Raw genomic sequence first — 17,686 nt, 5'->3', positions numbered from 1 at the left:
CCCCCGACATTTTGCGAAAAATGACAATAATTGTGAAAATTTGCTATATTAACCCATCCTCATGTTTTCAAAGGCAATTCACGAAGAGAATAAAGACTTTCTCAATTGTTTCCATGCTATTTTTAGACAAAGAACTGATTAATCTTAAAAAATCAGCCAACATCCCAATGTGCATAGCCTGACCCAAAATCGGCAAAATCAAGGGTCACTCCTCCCCTTAAATAGAAGTATAGATATTTGCGATTGAAGGAGGTAGGACTCGCCTGGTGTCAAAGGTAAGATTAGCCAGAAAATGGCCGCTATAAAGTTCAGTGACTTCCAGAGCTTGAGTGTTCTTGGAAACGGCAGGTTTACATTTTTTTGCGCCTTTGATCAACATTTTTCAGTAAAATACAAACACAGAAATGTGTTTTTTAAATAGACATAAAAGGAATAATACCCAAAACAAAAATATAGATCCAAATGAGCTGAAACATGTTCATTTCTTCAATCTCATTATTTTGACGAGCGCCTAATTGCCCCACGATGCAACACAATTTATTGAGGAAGAAACAAAAAGGCAAGCTCATATCTTTTCTACATGAGAATCCCTTCAAAAACATTCATTATCCTCTACGTTTGCTTTTTACAAGTACAACCTTTTCATTTATAGAGAACATAGCAAAACCAAATGACAAATATTTCAAATGAACTGAATACAATACACAGAAAAACTTTGATAATACAAACTTCGTGGGACTATAGAATCTGTTCATATTGAGCAGATTTCATAAGACGAATGTTACTGAAAAAAAAAGGAGGCTACTTTGTCTTAACTGTTGTTGCAACCCCCCACCAAAAAAACAAACACCCCCCCCCAAAAAATTTTTTTTTTTAAATCAAAAACCCACACAAAAAAAAAAAAACTTAAAAAAAACTGACAAGATCACATTGGGTCTTGTGTAACTCATTTTCAGTCACTAATAACCCCTGCAGAGCTGCACAACTTTTGGAAATTTTAAAGAGGTAAATCTTATATGAGAGAGATGAAGCTCACTTGGAACGAGCGTGGAAGGATGGCTCAGGGCAGAGATAAATGGAAGGAGCTTGTATGTGGCCTATACCCTGCCAGGGGTGAAAGGCATTGATGAAATCTTATATTCAACTTCGGATACCCCCCCCCCCCCAAAAAAAAAAAAACCCCAACAAAACCCCAGGGTGTTCCCATTCAAATTAAGGACAGGTGGCAGCTGCTCAGTGTCTCATCTCAGGTTGTCTTTCCTCACTCACTTCCCACGTGCAGCAGTGGCGTAAGAGTGGCTTTGTTTTGCCGGACAGGGCCTTAATCTATTGAACACATGTTGTGTGACATGTATTGACAACGGTGAGGGAGCTACTGTGAGGTTTTTTTTTAAAGGGGAGGGGGAAGGGAGCAGCCGGGATGAAACTGCCCCAAAAATGTTAACCAGATCTGCTATAGAATATTTTGTCATGTTAAGGAAAGTTGCAATGCATGGGATAAAGAGGGGGGTGGAGGGATGGGAAGGAGAAAGGAGGGAGAGTCAGCCGGTAGGTATGATGAAAGAGCCCAAAATTAGTCAATGTTACTGATATCTGCTGAAATTTTTTATCGTGGTAAGGGAAGTTGCAATGCAAAGAATAAAGAGGGGAAAAAATAAAGTTGAAATCCGTTTGTGTTGTCAGGAATTTCGTGCTCAACAGAATCTGTTGTAATTACTTCGATAAACATTACTGCACTGGGTCAAATAGTAAATGCCTCTGAACTGCAGGAATGAACTTGAGAACATAATTTCTTTAACTCTTTAATCTCCATGGAGGGTAAACCCACTATGCCAGGCTTCTTCATCTAATAAATGAGCTCCCAATAAAAGAGATTTGTTTTCGGCAATTGCCAAACAGTAATTTGATGTTGAAGTCGTCGAAAAGGAATGTGCCTGAGCCGCTGACGTGTCAGCAGCTCACTAGCACAGCGGTTCCGACCACGGGCTGCAGGGAGCCGAAAATAAAGAGTTAAAGACACTTCAAAATCTGCCACTGCCTTTTTGTTTATTCAATAAGTAAACTAGATTTATATTACCTTTGCCGCTTCCTGAGCCTTCTTGGGAATATCAATGTTTGGGAAGGCGTACATAGCTCCTTGCACAGCATTGCAGCTCATGCCCTCGATAGAGTTGAACGTACTCGTAACCATACGTCCCTTCTCAGCCAGCTGACTGAGCACTGTGTCTTTTTGCTGTGCAGAACAAACAACAATATCAGCTGAGAAATATTGCAACATTCAAAATGTAATTGTGTATATACAACACACCTCTACACATAAAACGTTTATACATACCTATCTTTCCACCAGTAGGTCATACATTCACCTCCTTTAGGGAAAAATACTGTATATGTGAGGCAGCGTGCTGGAATCAGGCTCTCGTCAATTTTTGAGCATGTAGAGTTATTGGTATCATCGTAAAGCTTGTTCACTTGTGTTTATTTGGATGAAAGAAATATCCATTTATCTTGAATACAAGTCGAGATATTTGCAAATGAATGAGGTGGGGGTCACCTGTTTTCAGAGGTAAAATTAGTGAGAAAATGGCCGCCAAAGATTAGTTATTTCCTTAGCTTAAGAGTCCGTGGTAACTGAAAATTTACATTTTTTGTGCCTTTAATCAAATTTTTTCCGAAAAATCCAAACAGAAATGAGTTCTCTAATGGGTATGAAAGGTGTTGAGCCGAAAAATAAAAATTTGATAAAAATTCACAAACCAACAGAAAAAGCAAGTTTCTTCACTTTGATTATTTTGACGAGAGCCTGATTCCACCACTCTGCCTCACATATGATACTGAACAAATCAAAATAAATTGTATCAAAAAGTATACAAAAGTTAATTTCCTTTATAGACATAATATGTGACAATTGAGTGTAAAGCTGAAACACAAGGTTTTCAACTTTCTTCTCAGTAGAATTCCTAATATTGTAAAAAGCGAAATGACTGGCCAAAAAACCCCCAAATAAATACAAAACCAAAGAACCCTTTCAAAAAGAATAGAAAGGAGATGGATGAAAGGAATTTACACTTACAGTTTTGAAAAGCTCATAAGATGGTTCTCCTTCTCTTGGTGGGTTCACAACCACATCCATGGCAGCCTGGTAAAAATTGAATACAATTATGAAAGAATTAACTATCTGAAATATTTGTTTTAAATTAGTAAGAAAACAAACAATAATAATGAATTACAGATGAAGAAAATGAAATTGAAGAAACACTTCACAAAAGTCAAACAATGAAAATGAAATAACTGTGTTCCCTTCCACTTCAACTTTTACTATCAAGCATAAGCAACTCAGTGAGATAAACTATTTATGAAATATTTCACAGTCTCCATACATTTTACATAGAAAATATATTTATAGACATACGTTGCTACCTGAGATCTTCTTAAGTCCCCTCAAATTTTTTGGAGAAGTCACAGCTTAAACAAGTTAATCTTTCTTTATTATGCCATAGATATTACCTGACCAGTGACAGCAGAGCAGAGCTTGGCTGAGATGGCCTTGGTGAACATGGCTTTCACCTGGGGGTCGATGTTGATCAGCTCTACATAACCACCACGGAAGCCACATCTGTGTAGAAAATACACGGCACAGGCAAATGAGTGCTTTTTTTCTTGGGATTAACAGAGAAAAGTCTGGAATACATGTCAGAAACAACAAATATTATTTGTTTGTTTGTTTGTTTGTTTGTTTGTTTGTTCTGTTTGGCTAAAGAGAAGCACAACGACCCAAGAACAGTCATTTAGAGTTGGGGAAAAAGCAAGACAGGCAGAACCAAAAGAGAACTAATAGTACAGACATAGGACCTACCAGCCACACCCTCCAACCATTCGCACACAAATATTAAAATGATATTGTTCTGGAATGCCTTGTTTATTTTAGGTAAGGTGATTTTTGTTTGTTTTAGTAGAGGTTTTACTGCGCTCGCTACTGCATAAGGTCATATGAGCGCCAAGGGGTGGGTGTCAAAAGAGAAGTCTTAACAGGGAATCAGGCTTACTCTCAAGACTCAACAGCACAAAGTCTGCTTCGACAATCAAAGCACCCATGGAAATAGCAGTTCACAAGAGAGTGACAAACATTTTTTTAAAAGTACAGGAAAAATGACGATAGAAAGGATGAGGAAAGAAAAAGTAACAGTTCCACATTATGTTGTTCCGGCACAGAATGAGCATGACATTTATAAATCAGCCCATTTACAATTCTACTGTGCATAAGAACATGTTCATATCCCCCCTTTGGGAATGGCCTAAAGACACTTCAGTGTCAGTAGCACTGCCCGGGAGTGGGGGTGGGGGGGGGGGGGGGGGGGGGGGGGGGGCAGGTGATATAAAGGTATTCAACCTCAAACTTTCTTTTTTCAAAAAATTGTGTCAAGATAAGTTTGCCACTTAACAAAAAAGCAGTTGTAGACCAAAAAAACAAACAAACTTACTCTCCCATATATCCTTTAGAAGTCGACATAAAAGAGGCTAGTTCCATTTCACTGTATGGTGGACCCATTTCTGTCAAAACCTTCTTGAAAGAATGGAACTGAGATCCTTCTGCATACACGTTGTGCTGATAAACCTGGGTCAATTACAAAAGAAAAGGAGAAAAATAAAGTATCTTATACAGAGCAACAGCAGCACAAAATAATCCCCACTGCCCCAAATATCACTGATAAAGATATATATATATATTATATATATTAAATCGACACTGGGGTCAGATTTATAGATTTTCAATTGATGCCATTTTGTTCAAGTCTACCGTGTCTTTTACTATGCTCACAAATTGCACAAACTTCAGCTATCAAGTTGGTGTATCAGTTTCCATAACGCTAAAATCCGAGAAGCAACTCATTTTGCCAGCACACCTCACATATATAATATATATATATATATATAAATGAGTGAGTGAGTAAGTCAGTAAGGTGGCAAAAAAAATCAGTGTTTGATTAAGATTTCCATAAACATGATGTAAAACTATAATAGCTTTGTGGGACTTATGGCTTACAACTGTAAATAATAGTACAGACTTAAACAAAACAATGTTAAAAATTAAAAGATAAGTACACAACCAAACAAATGTGAAGATGAATCACACTCTAAATAGACATTACTGACGAAAGAAGTAAATGTGGGTGGTTGGCGGGTGCTCTGGTGTGGTCTGCTTCTTCTTTCCTATCAAACATCTATCGTCCTTATCTCCCCCTTCTTTTTTTATGTTTGTTACTCTCTTGTAACACCTCTAATCTTCTGGCGCTCATATGACCTTTTGCAGTTGCGAGCGCCGTAAAACCTCTACTAAAAAAAAAAAAGAAAAAAAAAAAAGAAAAAAGAGGTAAAGTCACAGGATGAAAAATGAAAATATGAAATCTAAAAGACAATGTATATCTACAAACCTCATCAGCCATGATGAACAGGTTTTCTTTATGAGCAAACCGAATAATGTCCTCAATGTTCTGCCTTGTCAGAACTTGTCCTGAATAACAATGAACATATTATGGTAATGTAAATGTTTGCTTCCATCACTTCATGACAATGAAAAGTATGACACTTGTAAATCTTTTTAAAAAAATTGTTTTATAATGAGTTTTACAGGACTTGCAACACAATAAGGTCATATAAGTACCGAAGATTAGAGGTGTTACAAGAGAGTAACAAACATTAAAAAAAGGGAGGAGAGATAAGGACGATAAACGTTTGATAGAGAAGATGAAGTAAACTACACTAAAGCACCCACCAACCACCCACAATTGCAAATCATACAGGCATAAATTTCATCATTTGCTTTATAGCTTTACAGAAATTTGAACTGAAAACTATAAATATTTGAATCAGTTAAAAATAATTTGAGACGACAACTGAACAGTTCAGTCTGACCCTAATCAGCCCTTGCTCATCATAAGGTAACAAGAGTCAGCAAAGCAATCCAGACATATCATCATCAATGAATTTCTCATAACATGCCACCAACAAGAGCTCTCCATTAACTTCTGGTTTGAGCTAAAGTCTCTACCTCTCTGTCCAACTGTATCCAATCTATTTGAGGTCTGAATCCAAGTCCCTTCTACAAGTGCTTTGAGGCTTTCCTCTCTTTCTCTTTCTTTGAGGAATCCATCTTAACTCTCTTGAACTTTCATTCTCTAAATGAAAAATCCTTCCATATGGAACGGTAGAGTGAGAGGCTTGAAAATAATACATTCTAAAAGTACCTTTTAAGTTAGAGTGAATATTCTTAAAATATAATACTAGTGTTATCTCACTAGACTTTTGAGTTAGTTAGCGATATTTTATTATTTCTAATCAAATTACAGCAGTTACTACTTTTCTTTTGTCTCTGAGTTATTTTCTACATCGCTTCCTGTCCAACAATTTTAGAATGACCTCAAATGACCTTGAGAGGTCAAAAGAACTGCTGATAGCTGTTCAAGGCTGTACTAAATTATGACTTCTGCTCATCGCATAATTGTTAAATGCAAATCCTGTGTAACAAGAGGAACAGACTAATGTATTTCATGGTCAATTCTCACACACACACACACATGCCCACGCACACCCACACACAGAGAGAGAGGAGGGGGGAGGAGAGAGAGAGAGAGAGAGAGAGAGAGAGAGAGAGAGAGAGAGAGAGAGAGAGAGAGAGAGAGAGAGAGAGAGAGAGAGAGAGAGAGAGAGAGAGAGAGAGAGAGAGAGAGAGAGAGAGAGAGAGAGAGAGAGAGAGAGAGAGAGGGGGAGGGAGGGAGGGAGGGAGAGAGGGAGGGAGGGAGGGAGGGAGGGAGAGAGAGAGAGAGAGAGGGAGAGAATTACATGGGGGGGGGGGGTTCTTTTGATAGTCGGATAAGCTTTGGCTTTCTAGAAGAAAAAAAAGATATCTTATACTTTTTTTTCATCATTGGGTTTTCTTGAACGTGACATAAGTCACGAGCATTTCTATTTATAGTAACACTGAAATTAGGTCACAGCATACAAAAGAGATTGCCTGCGCTAAGACTTGCATGTCACAGTAAAGGTAATCAAATTATCTTAAAAGTGGTATACAATATTTACGCCTAACAGGCTGACTTTAATTTATGGGAATTTTTTTTTAACACTCATCACAAACGGAGGCTCATATTTTTGTAGGTCAAAGGATTACCAAAACCTTTCTCAACTTCTTTTTTAGATGGATCAGTTGCCGGCTATGATCTGATAACTTTATGTACTAGACTAGAGGTACCCTTCTCCCTCCGAGACCTAACATTGACAACACACTCTATGGAACATTACAGCAACTGCAGCAAACCTGCACTTATCACTACATGGCATTGGACAGAAGGGCGAGAGCCCAGCTGTTGCTGGATCGATAACAACAACAACAACAGACTAGAGGTTGTTCAGTTTTAAGTTTTAGTAAGAGTTTTACGGCACTTGCAACTGCATAAGGTCATATGAGCGCCAGAAGATAAGAGGTGTTACAAGAGAGTAACAAACATAAAAAAGAAGGAGGGAAGATAAGGATGATAGATGTTTGATAGGAAAGAAGGAGCAAGAGTTGCATAGAGCATAGAGTTTATTGGTATCTTCCAAATTTTTGTTGTTGGATAAAACACGAGTAAAAGAACCAGAACAATTTTTTTTAAAAGTACCTTACAATGCCATAAAAAAGCTCATCAGAGATGACAGTTATAGCCCATAGATTACATACCAGTAGGATTGCCTGGGTTGATGATGCAAATGGCTTTGGGTTTGCAATGAGGTTTAGCTTCTTGCAGAGACCGCTCCAGCTCGTCCAGACTCAGAGACCAGTTATTTGACTCATCTAAAAGGTAACCGATCTGAGAGGCGCAAAAATGTATAAAGTATATGTACGTGTAGAACACAACAGATTAAAAAAAGACACCAAATAAACACAGACCAAAAACCAAGTTGCACAAAAATTAAGTAGGAAAGTTCATCTGTAAGAATTCGATAGTCTGCAAATAATATATATTTTTTTTTTAATTTCTAATGTACAAGGATGTGTTATCTTTCTTAAAATACAGTTTCAACATAACACGTAGGCCTACCTCATTTTGTCATAAAAATATCAGTCTAGGCCATATGAAGTCGGGAAATTGCAAATTCATGAGGCAAGAAAAACCTCAGTAACAAAATAAAAGTGAAGAACATCAATTGATTCAATACAGTTGTTGTAGAAATTCCTGTAAATAAATTCTTATAAATCCTTCATAAAAAGTAGATTGAAGCCCTTCCACTTCTTATAGAGCATGGATACAAGACAAAAAGCAAGAAAGAGACACGACAAACATTGGATATGTAGAACAGAATTTGAAAGGAGTATGAAAATATCCATTAGCTTCATATCCTCATCACACAGATGTAATTATAACCTGTGAATCTTTCTGCAAGTAGCACAGCTCAAGCAACTTGAAACTTTTCTTGTTTACGAATCCAACAAAAGTATTTTAGGAAATAATTATTTTAAACCTTGGAGAGCAGCAAAATGAAAGCAATGGGTAAAAAAAAAAAGAGGAAAAATTAGGGAGTAGACTGCGACATGTTAGAGGAACCATGTGACAACAGCAATATCATGAAAATGCACTGGACATGTACACCAAGTGGATACCATAAATAACTATAGAGTGAAGAAAGTCCTTACAGGCTCTGCATTATATTCAGCAATGGTGGCTGTGTACAGAGGGTATTGTGGAATGGGAATCATCACTCCTGATTTATCATTGCCTTCAAGAGTTGTCATCAAAAGCTTCATGACATTCTGCAGAAAGGAAAAAGAATTGATCAGCAAATGAGTTACAACAATTGTGGAGCAAAATAAAGAAATTAGATAGCTGAATAAGTGGCTTTAGGCACTGTGTTTGTACAAAAGCATTTGTGGGCCACATTCCTTTTTAATTTTTTACCAACAAGTCATTAAATCCACAGAAAAACTGAATAGTGGATGGTCATTGGAATGGCATTCATATGAAACTGACAATGGGTAATTCATTACCTCTCCTACTGTTCTGAGGTGTCGCAGCTGATTTAATCAGCTGTTATTTGCATCACAATTTTGGTTCATTAATCAGGTTTTTTTTACTACATCAAACAATTCCAACTCCTTCACAAATGAGCCCTACTCTCTATTTACGATTTAATTCCTTAAAATGTGTAGGTTTATGGTCAAGTTTACCTGTTCTCAAGCATTTCCCAATGAATCATTAAATTTTTCCTGAAACCACAGGCTATTTGTATAGCCATACTTGCAGGGTTAAAAAAAGCAAACACGAGCAATGCTATTGACAGATTTATAATTCAGCACAATTGTTTTTGCCCACGACTCTTCAATCTACCTGTGTTTCAATTCATTTTCTAAAATTCTGTGGCATCTATTTTTCTAATTATTACCAAACTAAGTACTTTGTCCTGGAGTTAAAGGGTCGCCTTTGGGTTTTTTTTCCATGAAACCCCGGGCTCTTTGCAATTTCTTTGTTAACTCCTTGATCAGAAAAGAGGTTTGCCAATACTGGAATTAAATCTACTGCTTAAAATTATTATTCTTTTTTTTTTTTTTTACTCTTTTACCCTGATAGCTTCACTGGCTCCAGTAGACAGGAAGATGTTGGCAGGGTCTGCTGGGATCCCATCTCTCTCTGTGATGTACTGTGCTATGTCTTCTCTTACCACAGTCAGGCCAGCACTGTCACTGTAAGAGCCTGGCAATGTTAGGAAAAGAATCTATCTTAGTACACTGGTGTGACAATCAGCTCCTCAATAATCACGAAAAACTTTGTTTTCTTTACGAGTAAAGCACGTTTTCCTTGGTCACCATGTTATGATATATACTTATGGCGCCAGATGCTGAACACTGCAAATTGAAAAAAAACAACAAAAAAACAAAAGCACACAAACAGTAGAGTCTACACCAGCTAATTGTTCACAAGGAATGGACATTAAACAATCTAATCCATTATTCATAAGGCACATCAGTCCTACAAGAGAGGATACATGAGAACAGGTGTTCTTTAACACTATCCGTACATCGTGTTTTATTATCGTATCCATACGACGTGGGGAATTCTGTGCCACCACTTTCCAAACAGGAAATTTACTCGTTAATCCGATCGGTACGCTTTGCATAGCAGTCTGTCAAAATGATTAATTTTTTAGAAATACTGAAAGCTTCAAAGAGATCTTCGTACTAGAAGTATTCTAAAATGTGAAGAATACAACCCCGGGGGTACAAAATGACCCCAGGGCGTACGGATAGGGTTAAACAAATTTTTAGGTGTTCATGTTTAATGGTCAATAGTGAGATAATAATGTAGCAGTATTAATTTTCATTCAATGAAAGTTGGGTAGGTCTGATTAAAGGCACTTCATATATTGCAATATACTTTTCATTACAAATTCTAGTGGCAGAGAAGCTATTTCTGCATAACCAACACTATTTCTCATAAGGCATAACTGAGTTTATTTGAACAGTGAAGGAATGTCGTTGAAGCAAAACATTGTGTTCAGAGTTTACCCAGGCTCCTTCCCCCACAAGAGTTCAGAATCCTGTCAGCTCTCTGTTTGGCATCTTCAGGGAGACTGGGGTCCTCAAACAGCTTGGGGTAGGCACAAATCCCAACTACCTGATAACAGAGATATACAAATGTAACACCTGCTCCAAAATTATGGTAGTCGTTTCTGAGCTACACAACATGGCGTACAAACACCATTCTTTTAGTTGGCTCGGCAATGGAGTGACCGGGTCACACACCCCACCTCACGCTACCAGCGAAGGCAAATGTTATAAAGAGTTTACGACCCATGTTTTATTGGTTTACACAAACAAATAATATCGTATGTACACACAAGTTTGTTCTTTACAGAAAGAAACTAGACTTCTTTTTGTTGGTACAAAGAATCAATATCGTTGCTGCTCTCGTTCTGGAAATAGATGCTCTTAAAATGTACGTCTATTCAGAGTAGGTCGAAACAACAAACACCTACTTCAGTGGCTAATAACTTATTAACTTGCTGATAAATATTTACAAAACCGGTACATAAGACAGGAAAATGAGTTAGAAAATTGACTCACTCAAAATTTTGTCTGCAGCGGTACAGGGAACATGGCTTTTTGTATGTTCCAATTGAATCTGTATTCTCCTATCAATATACGGCACCGATTTCTGTTTAATCCCAGCGCCTCTAAAAAATTGCATGTCTCCAAATAGAGGGTATTCTCTTCAATTCTGAGGCCATTTGTATGTCATCTGATTGTTTGTATGTGCCCACTATGTGTTCTCTGGTGTCTTATAAAATGTGTACTTGTTTGCGTTTTGTTGGTGTCCTGACTTTAGATGTCATAATGTCTCTATCTGTGGCGCAAGTATTTTCCATTAATGGCTCTCCCTTTGCTGTCAGCTTTACAACTTTATTTTGATTCAATATGTGAGTAGTTTAGTTTCGCCTCTTCTTTCGTTAGAGGTTGATCTTCTGGCCTGTTTAGTGAGCGAGTGAATGTAAGTTCATGTTTGGACATCAGAGATTTTGATGTATCTGTTGTGTGAGTGTATACGACCTTGAAATTTTCATAAGTGTTGATTAGGTGACAGGATGTGCTAATAGGTCAAGACTTGTTTCTTCAAAATGCTACTTGGTGTCGGGCTGGCAATAAGACTTGTTGATGTGTCATCCTTTATAACTGGACTATAGAATGTGTGTGATGTGTATGATGTGAGCAGCTCAGCTCTGGAGGTGCAGGTTTTCTTTGTATGCAGCCACCAACAAGACTCAAGTGATGCCGACAAACGGAGCAGGAATTCACATTGATGTTATTGTTAAAGGCACACCATGTATATTACTACTAGCTTCAACAGCTTTTTTTTTCAGCTTGTATTGACGTAACACTCTGTCTACTTCTGATCGTTGAAATCGCTGTAAAACACTTGACACAAATGTTAGCGGAATACGACTGTTTATCTTCGTCCCTCACATCAGTCCCATAAATCAAGACAATATCTCCATTGTCTTACAAAATTGGAGCTTTCTGTAACCTTTTTTTTTCGTTTGACAGTTAAATTTAAACGCCCACACACTCGACAAAGTTCATTTGTGTGTTCAGTGACTGTCTGGTCTAAGGCTCTTGAATGTGTAATCAATTGCATTTGAACCATTTTTACCTAGGAACACAATTCACTAATTGGTTGCAACTCACTGCAAAGTGCTACAGAAACAAAATTCACATCATTAGAAAATATGATTTGACGACCATCACACAGTATAAACAGAAATAATTCTGTCCGCCACGGATAGCTGACACCCAAAAAACTAACATGCCAAATGGAGTCTGAAGGAAAGACTTTATATTTCTGTTTGACTATTTAGACAAGCCAAGAAAAATATGGTGTAGACCTATAATGTAAATAGGTGGAAAAAAAATCTGTTCACCTGTCTTAAGAATGTGAGTGGCTCTTGTCCAGTGGCATGGCAGTCTCCAATATTTGCTCTGATGACATCGGTAAAATTTTTCTTTTCGCCCTGATAATATAAGTGGGAAAAAAACAAACAGCATTATTTGGACGCTACACAATTTGACAGCATTCCATCACCAAAGGGGCTTTTACACGGTGACAACTTAGAATTAATAAACCATCCAGTGTTTCAATATTTCTGAATCTACTAAAAAGCGTCCTTAACATTATTTCTCTGCTAGAATTAAAAACATTTTTTAAGACAAACAATCAAACTGCCATCATCATTTTCCTTCGTTTCCAACAATACCCTCTTATCTCTTTCTGCAGCCTTTCTACTGCTTCTCCTTGGCTCCTTCTTACTGCTGTCTTTCAGCCACACCCCTGATCTTCTGGTAGGTAAGATCTACACCTAGCCTTCTCAAACAAGGGCAAAAAAACTCAGGAGGTCACGTGTGCAAGTTGCGCACGTTAAAGATCCCCTGATGGTCCAAAGTCGATAAGAAAAGGGTTCGGCCGCCACCGGGGCAAAATTCAAAATTTCCTACCAACTGAAAATGTTTGATGTGTCCCCCGCTAGCTCATATGACCTTAGGCAATTGCAAGCACCGTAAAACACTTACCAAAATACAAAACAACAACAACAACAACAACCAAAAAACAATATCCTGGCTACTTAATCCCCCCCCCCCCCCAAAAGGTCTTAAAATTCAGGCTCTAAAAAACTTTGTTTTTACATCTACTGATAAACTACCATCACAAAAAAATCCATCTGGAAATTTTACATTTTACCTATTCTCAGTCTGTGTGCAGTGGTGGGGTGGGGGAGGATTTTCAGTGCTAGGGGCTGTCAAATTTTATACGGATGGTTGTTAGCTTTTGTTTGAAGAGTGTACTAGTGTCGGAATAACCTCCTGATGAAATAATCAAGACAACTTAATTGCCACCTCAGCAATTTTTACAGACAGTGAATAATCAATTATACAAACATGACAATTTGAAGAACTTACATGTTAGACCATAAAATCAGGGCCTTTTTTATATAACACCAGTAAACCACAGTTGCCCTCACACAGTCTACAAGGGTCACAGCTAACTATGTCAAATGGTCATCTGCAACGAAGTCGTGCCACTATTAACCCATCCCAACGCCTTGAAAGTTTCATTAACCCATCCCAACACCTTTGCAAGTCTCCTTCCTTGAAAGTTTCATTGAAATCATCACCAACATCCTTAATGATTCAGTCAATTCAGGAACAGTCTTTTCCAGTTCTTAGCACACAGTTGTAACAGCTTAATTTGAAAAGGTAGTTACTCTCGCCTGATGAGCTAAAAATTATCAGATTTTCACTTCCATCATTAGTCCCTGAAAAAGTTGCTATTTTTTAGTTGAAATCTCATTTAAAAAATCAAACAGTAATGGAATTTCCTTATTTCAGTCTGCACATATAGGCAGCTCCACAACATATTGACTGCTCTGACTTTTGAGAGTTAAAAAAATAGTTGTTTGCGCCAAACCAGCAAAAGGAAAAGTTTCTATTCTTACCTTGCTCGACTAAATTACAGTATCAACACCTAGACATTTCAATCCTATTCAAGAAATCAAGGTTAACCATCAGGGTTCTACCATATTGCAATTCACATATATGACATTGAACTTAGTCCGTGTTCATAAAAATGGAGTCACATCACCAACAAAAAGTGCTGACTTTGGTGAGCTTAACACTTTGCCATAACAAGGCTCATATAAAGTAAAAACTCTTGCCATCAAAGGCAAAGGTTTTTTGGGGAAAATCCAAAGAAACTAGGTGTAAACATCGCCGACCGACGGCGAAAGGAGCAGCAAAGTGTTAAAGTGTCAAAAGGTGTCTGTTTGGGACCAATCCTATAATGCCTATAATGTAGGGAAGCTGTTAAAATGTACAAAGCCCAGAAAGCAAAATTTTACAGGAGAAAGAAAAAAAATGCAGTTGTACCTACATTATGCACTTTTGGTGCTTTTTTCAACATTTGAATTTCAACAAATTACTTCTGACCACATGGCCTATATGCCTTTAACAACCAGTTCATTAGAGGCATAGCATTCCAGGATTTCACCAGTTAATACAGACAACCACACAAGGTAGGTAAGATCTCGAGGAACTCTTTAAAGACGTAAGGGTGTTGAGAGGAGAACATTATATTTACCCTGACTATCATTTATTACTAGGAATTACAATCAAATTTAAACTTAACATCCAGTTCAGATCGCATGGATATTGGCGGAGCAAAAGAAGCAGAAAAGGCTTTTTGGTCGGGGAATCCTCTGAACGCTACTTTATCATCTGTCATTTAAAAAATGGGAAAAAAATTGAGAACAGTGCTGATCCAGAGGAAAAGGCGGTAAAATTCTAATTTCGCACCCACATGCAGATGCACTGCTTTTGGGGGCTAAACTGAGCTGTATTTTTTGCTGCAGAAAACACAATATAGTAAAATCCACAAATATCGAAAACAAAAAATCATGAATTCTTGGGTATCTCGAACATTATGCTCGGTCCCGTTTCAGTCCCTATATTTTCTTTGTATTGACTTCATGGGGTTCCCTAACATGCAACAATTGAATCTCGAACAAATCGACTTCGCATTCTCAACTAAACACCCAGATTTACAGCCTTCCCGACAGCAGGTAGGTGTTTCTTTGTTATTGTTACAGCCAAAACGTAGTCCTTGTCTCACCATGAGAGACTGGAAGAGGGGGGGGGGGTGTCTGGGAAGGGAGGTTGGGGAGTGATGCTGACTGCACCGCATGACTGGCTCGCCCCGCACGCAGTCATGGTGTGGGACGCGAGCGATGCTGGAACATCTCATAACGAACAATACGGAAAAGGCTTTTATAAAACTATCAAATGATCATATTTGAATCAATCAAACAAGCAGTAAAATCAACCACATGTAAGTGACGATTAACCCAACAGGCATGTTAACGTGGAGGAGGCATACCAAAAGTTTTTCTACCTGACCATGAAGGAATAAAGGTAGAAAGCTGAAATTTGGAATAAAAGCCAACAATCATCTTCCTAGAATGGATGTACATTTGGGGGAATTTCCGATGACCGGTTTCAACACCAGCGCACTGTAAGTGAATGGGGGTATAATGTTCTCCAGTTTCAACATAAAAATGGAGAAAAATGAGCACTGGGCAGTAATGAAGTTTTTGTTCTTGTAAGGGAAGCAACTATAGGATATTATTACAGAGATGCATGCCGTATATATGGAACAGATTGCCCATCTTATGCTGGGATAAAATCCTGGCGTAAAAAGTTTTTAAGCGAATTCATGGACATTGAAGAGGACCACCGTGATGGTTTCCCTGTGACAGTGCCAACAACAGAACAGAATAGGGTTGAAAATCAAGAAACTTACAGTGTTGTCTGATAGAAGGCCAGTGACAGTTAAACGTTTGAGCAAAGAAACTTGGCTTAGCATTGGGTCAGTTGAAAGAATCTTAAATGAACATTTGATATGACCAAGGTTTCTGCGTGATGGGTCCCACATTTGTTGACTCCTCCTAAAAAAAATGCAACAGGTGGATTGTTGTCAAGAATTGCTTGGTCTGTATGATAAGGATGAAACTAATTTTTTGAAAGACTTGTAACTATGGATGAGACATGGGCCCACCACTACGATCACGAGTCAAAATCTCTGCATTAATGCAGTGGAAACAGCTTGCCCTCGTCTCCATCACCAAAGAAGGCAAAGGTGCAGCTATCAATTAAGTGGAAAAGTGATGCTATCAGCTTTTGGGGACCAAGAAGGAGTGATTATAACAGGCTATCTTGAAAATGGATATGCGATCACTGGAGACCATTATTCTAACCAGCTAAAAAAATTACGAGAGGATACAAAAGAAAGACGCAGAAAAAAGATCTGACAAAAGGCATTTTGCTGCTTCAAGACAATGCAACAGCACACACTTCAAGAAAAGCTGCAGAAACTGCACGAGAAAGTGGCTATGAAATTTTGACACATCCGCCCTATTCTCCTGATTTAACCCCGTCCGACTTTTTTTATTCCCCAAACTGAAAAAGGATTTAAAAGGAAGTCATTTTAAACATGACGATGTCAGGTCAAAGAAGCAGTAGAAGGCTGGTTTTCTGACAAAGAGAGGGTCTTCTATTCTCAATGTCTGTACAAGGTCACACAACAATGGCAAAAATGTATAGAGGCCTAACTGTGGGAGGCGACTACACAGAGAAAGATAGGCTAGTACCAATTTTTAGCTTTCTACCTTTTATTCCTTCATGGTCAGGTAAAAAAACTTTTGCTGGTATGTCACTCGTACTCGTATAATTCAAGTAATATTTTGACCAACTTGTCCAACTTTCTTTACTTTCCTTGACACTGGAGCCTGAAATATAGATCTATGTACATGTGGTGAAATTCAAGATGATAGATTATGAAAAGATTTCACATCTCGCAGATTCTGCTAGACCCTCTGTTGTCCTGGATAGTGAAAAAAAAGTCCAGTAAAAAGCACTTCGGATCCTTACACTACATTCAGAGAAGGTAAAGTTGCTTTGTTTAATTAAGGTACACTTCATCTTAGCACATGCGACAGGGATAGGTACGACGAGTAAGTGGTCAAACTTCAGAACTAAGAAGGAAGGAGTTTTTGTTTACACACCTCATAATCTCTGCCCACTGAACACAAACATTACACGCCCCTCAAGAAAGCTTCGGCCTACGAAATACGTTACTCACCGCATTGAGTTCTTTTTCAATCTCTCCGGCTCTAATGACAATCGGTCCCCTTACTGCGTATTCAATATTTTTCACATGAGGGTTCATGTTGTCAATAGTCAAGACCTTGCCACGACTCAAAGCTTTCTCCACAACCTTGCTCTTACACAGCATCGTTGTTGGTGCTCTGAGACGAAACATTATGCCGTTTTCGTATTACCCCTGATCCACAAAAGAAGAACAGCAGAAAGAATCAGTATTTGGCCTTTTTATCTTCTGGGTACAATAATAAATAATTGCGATGCAATTTATTGCACAGCCTTCGCGTAAGAGAAGATGTAATCAAGCTCTCTACTCCGCCAAAGCAAAACTGGTTGACTCGACTGACTATTTATTAGGCCAAGTTTAGTAGTTTAGCCTTGCCAAGGCAGGACGGGCATCTACAAGGTCACAGGTCAAAGTTGCTGACCTCTGTATTTATATTATCTCCCTTC

At 38.1% G+C, this 17,686-nt stretch overlaps 1 protein-coding gene across 1 annotated transcript in view; it reads right to left on the bottom strand.

Annotated features, from left to right (window-relative positions):
- Nucleotides 1–17,648, bottom strand: part of LOC101861604 (alanine aminotransferase 2) — a 22,124-nt gene extending 4,476 nt beyond the window's left edge. Inside the window, exons 1-11 of the mRNA XM_005105555.3 lie at nucleotides 17,214–17,648; nucleotides 12,448–12,537; nucleotides 10,538–10,646; nucleotides 9,595–9,725; nucleotides 8,672–8,788; nucleotides 7,718–7,847; nucleotides 5,433–5,512; nucleotides 4,482–4,615; nucleotides 3,508–3,616; nucleotides 3,074–3,139; nucleotides 2,078–2,233 (exon numbers count right to left, since the gene is read on the bottom strand). Coding sequence (XP_005105612.1) covers nucleotides 2,078–2,233; nucleotides 3,074–3,139; nucleotides 3,508–3,616; nucleotides 4,482–4,615; nucleotides 5,433–5,512; nucleotides 7,718–7,847; nucleotides 8,672–8,788; nucleotides 9,595–9,725; nucleotides 10,538–10,646; nucleotides 12,448–12,537; nucleotides 17,214–17,393 — 1,302 coding nt within the window. The 5' untranslated portion in view covers nucleotides 17,394–17,648. The remainder of the gene's footprint in view (nucleotides 1–2,077; nucleotides 2,234–3,073; nucleotides 3,140–3,507; nucleotides 3,617–4,481; nucleotides 4,616–5,432; nucleotides 5,513–7,717; nucleotides 7,848–8,671; nucleotides 8,789–9,594; nucleotides 9,726–10,537; nucleotides 10,647–12,447; nucleotides 12,538–17,213) is intronic.
- Between the last annotated feature and the right edge of the window lie 38 nt (nucleotides 17,649–17,686).

This window comes from Aplysia californica, unplaced genomic scaffold (assembly GCF_000002075.1).
Source record: "Aplysia californica isolate F4 #8 unplaced genomic scaffold, AplCal3.0 scaffold00477, whole genome shotgun sequence".
In the NCBI taxonomy this organism is placed as follows: domain Eukaryota; kingdom Metazoa; phylum Mollusca; class Gastropoda; order Aplysiida; family Aplysiidae; genus Aplysia; species Aplysia californica.
The sequence above is the reverse complement of the archived record's forward strand: the minus strand, read 5'-3'. Positions and strand labels throughout refer to the sequence as shown.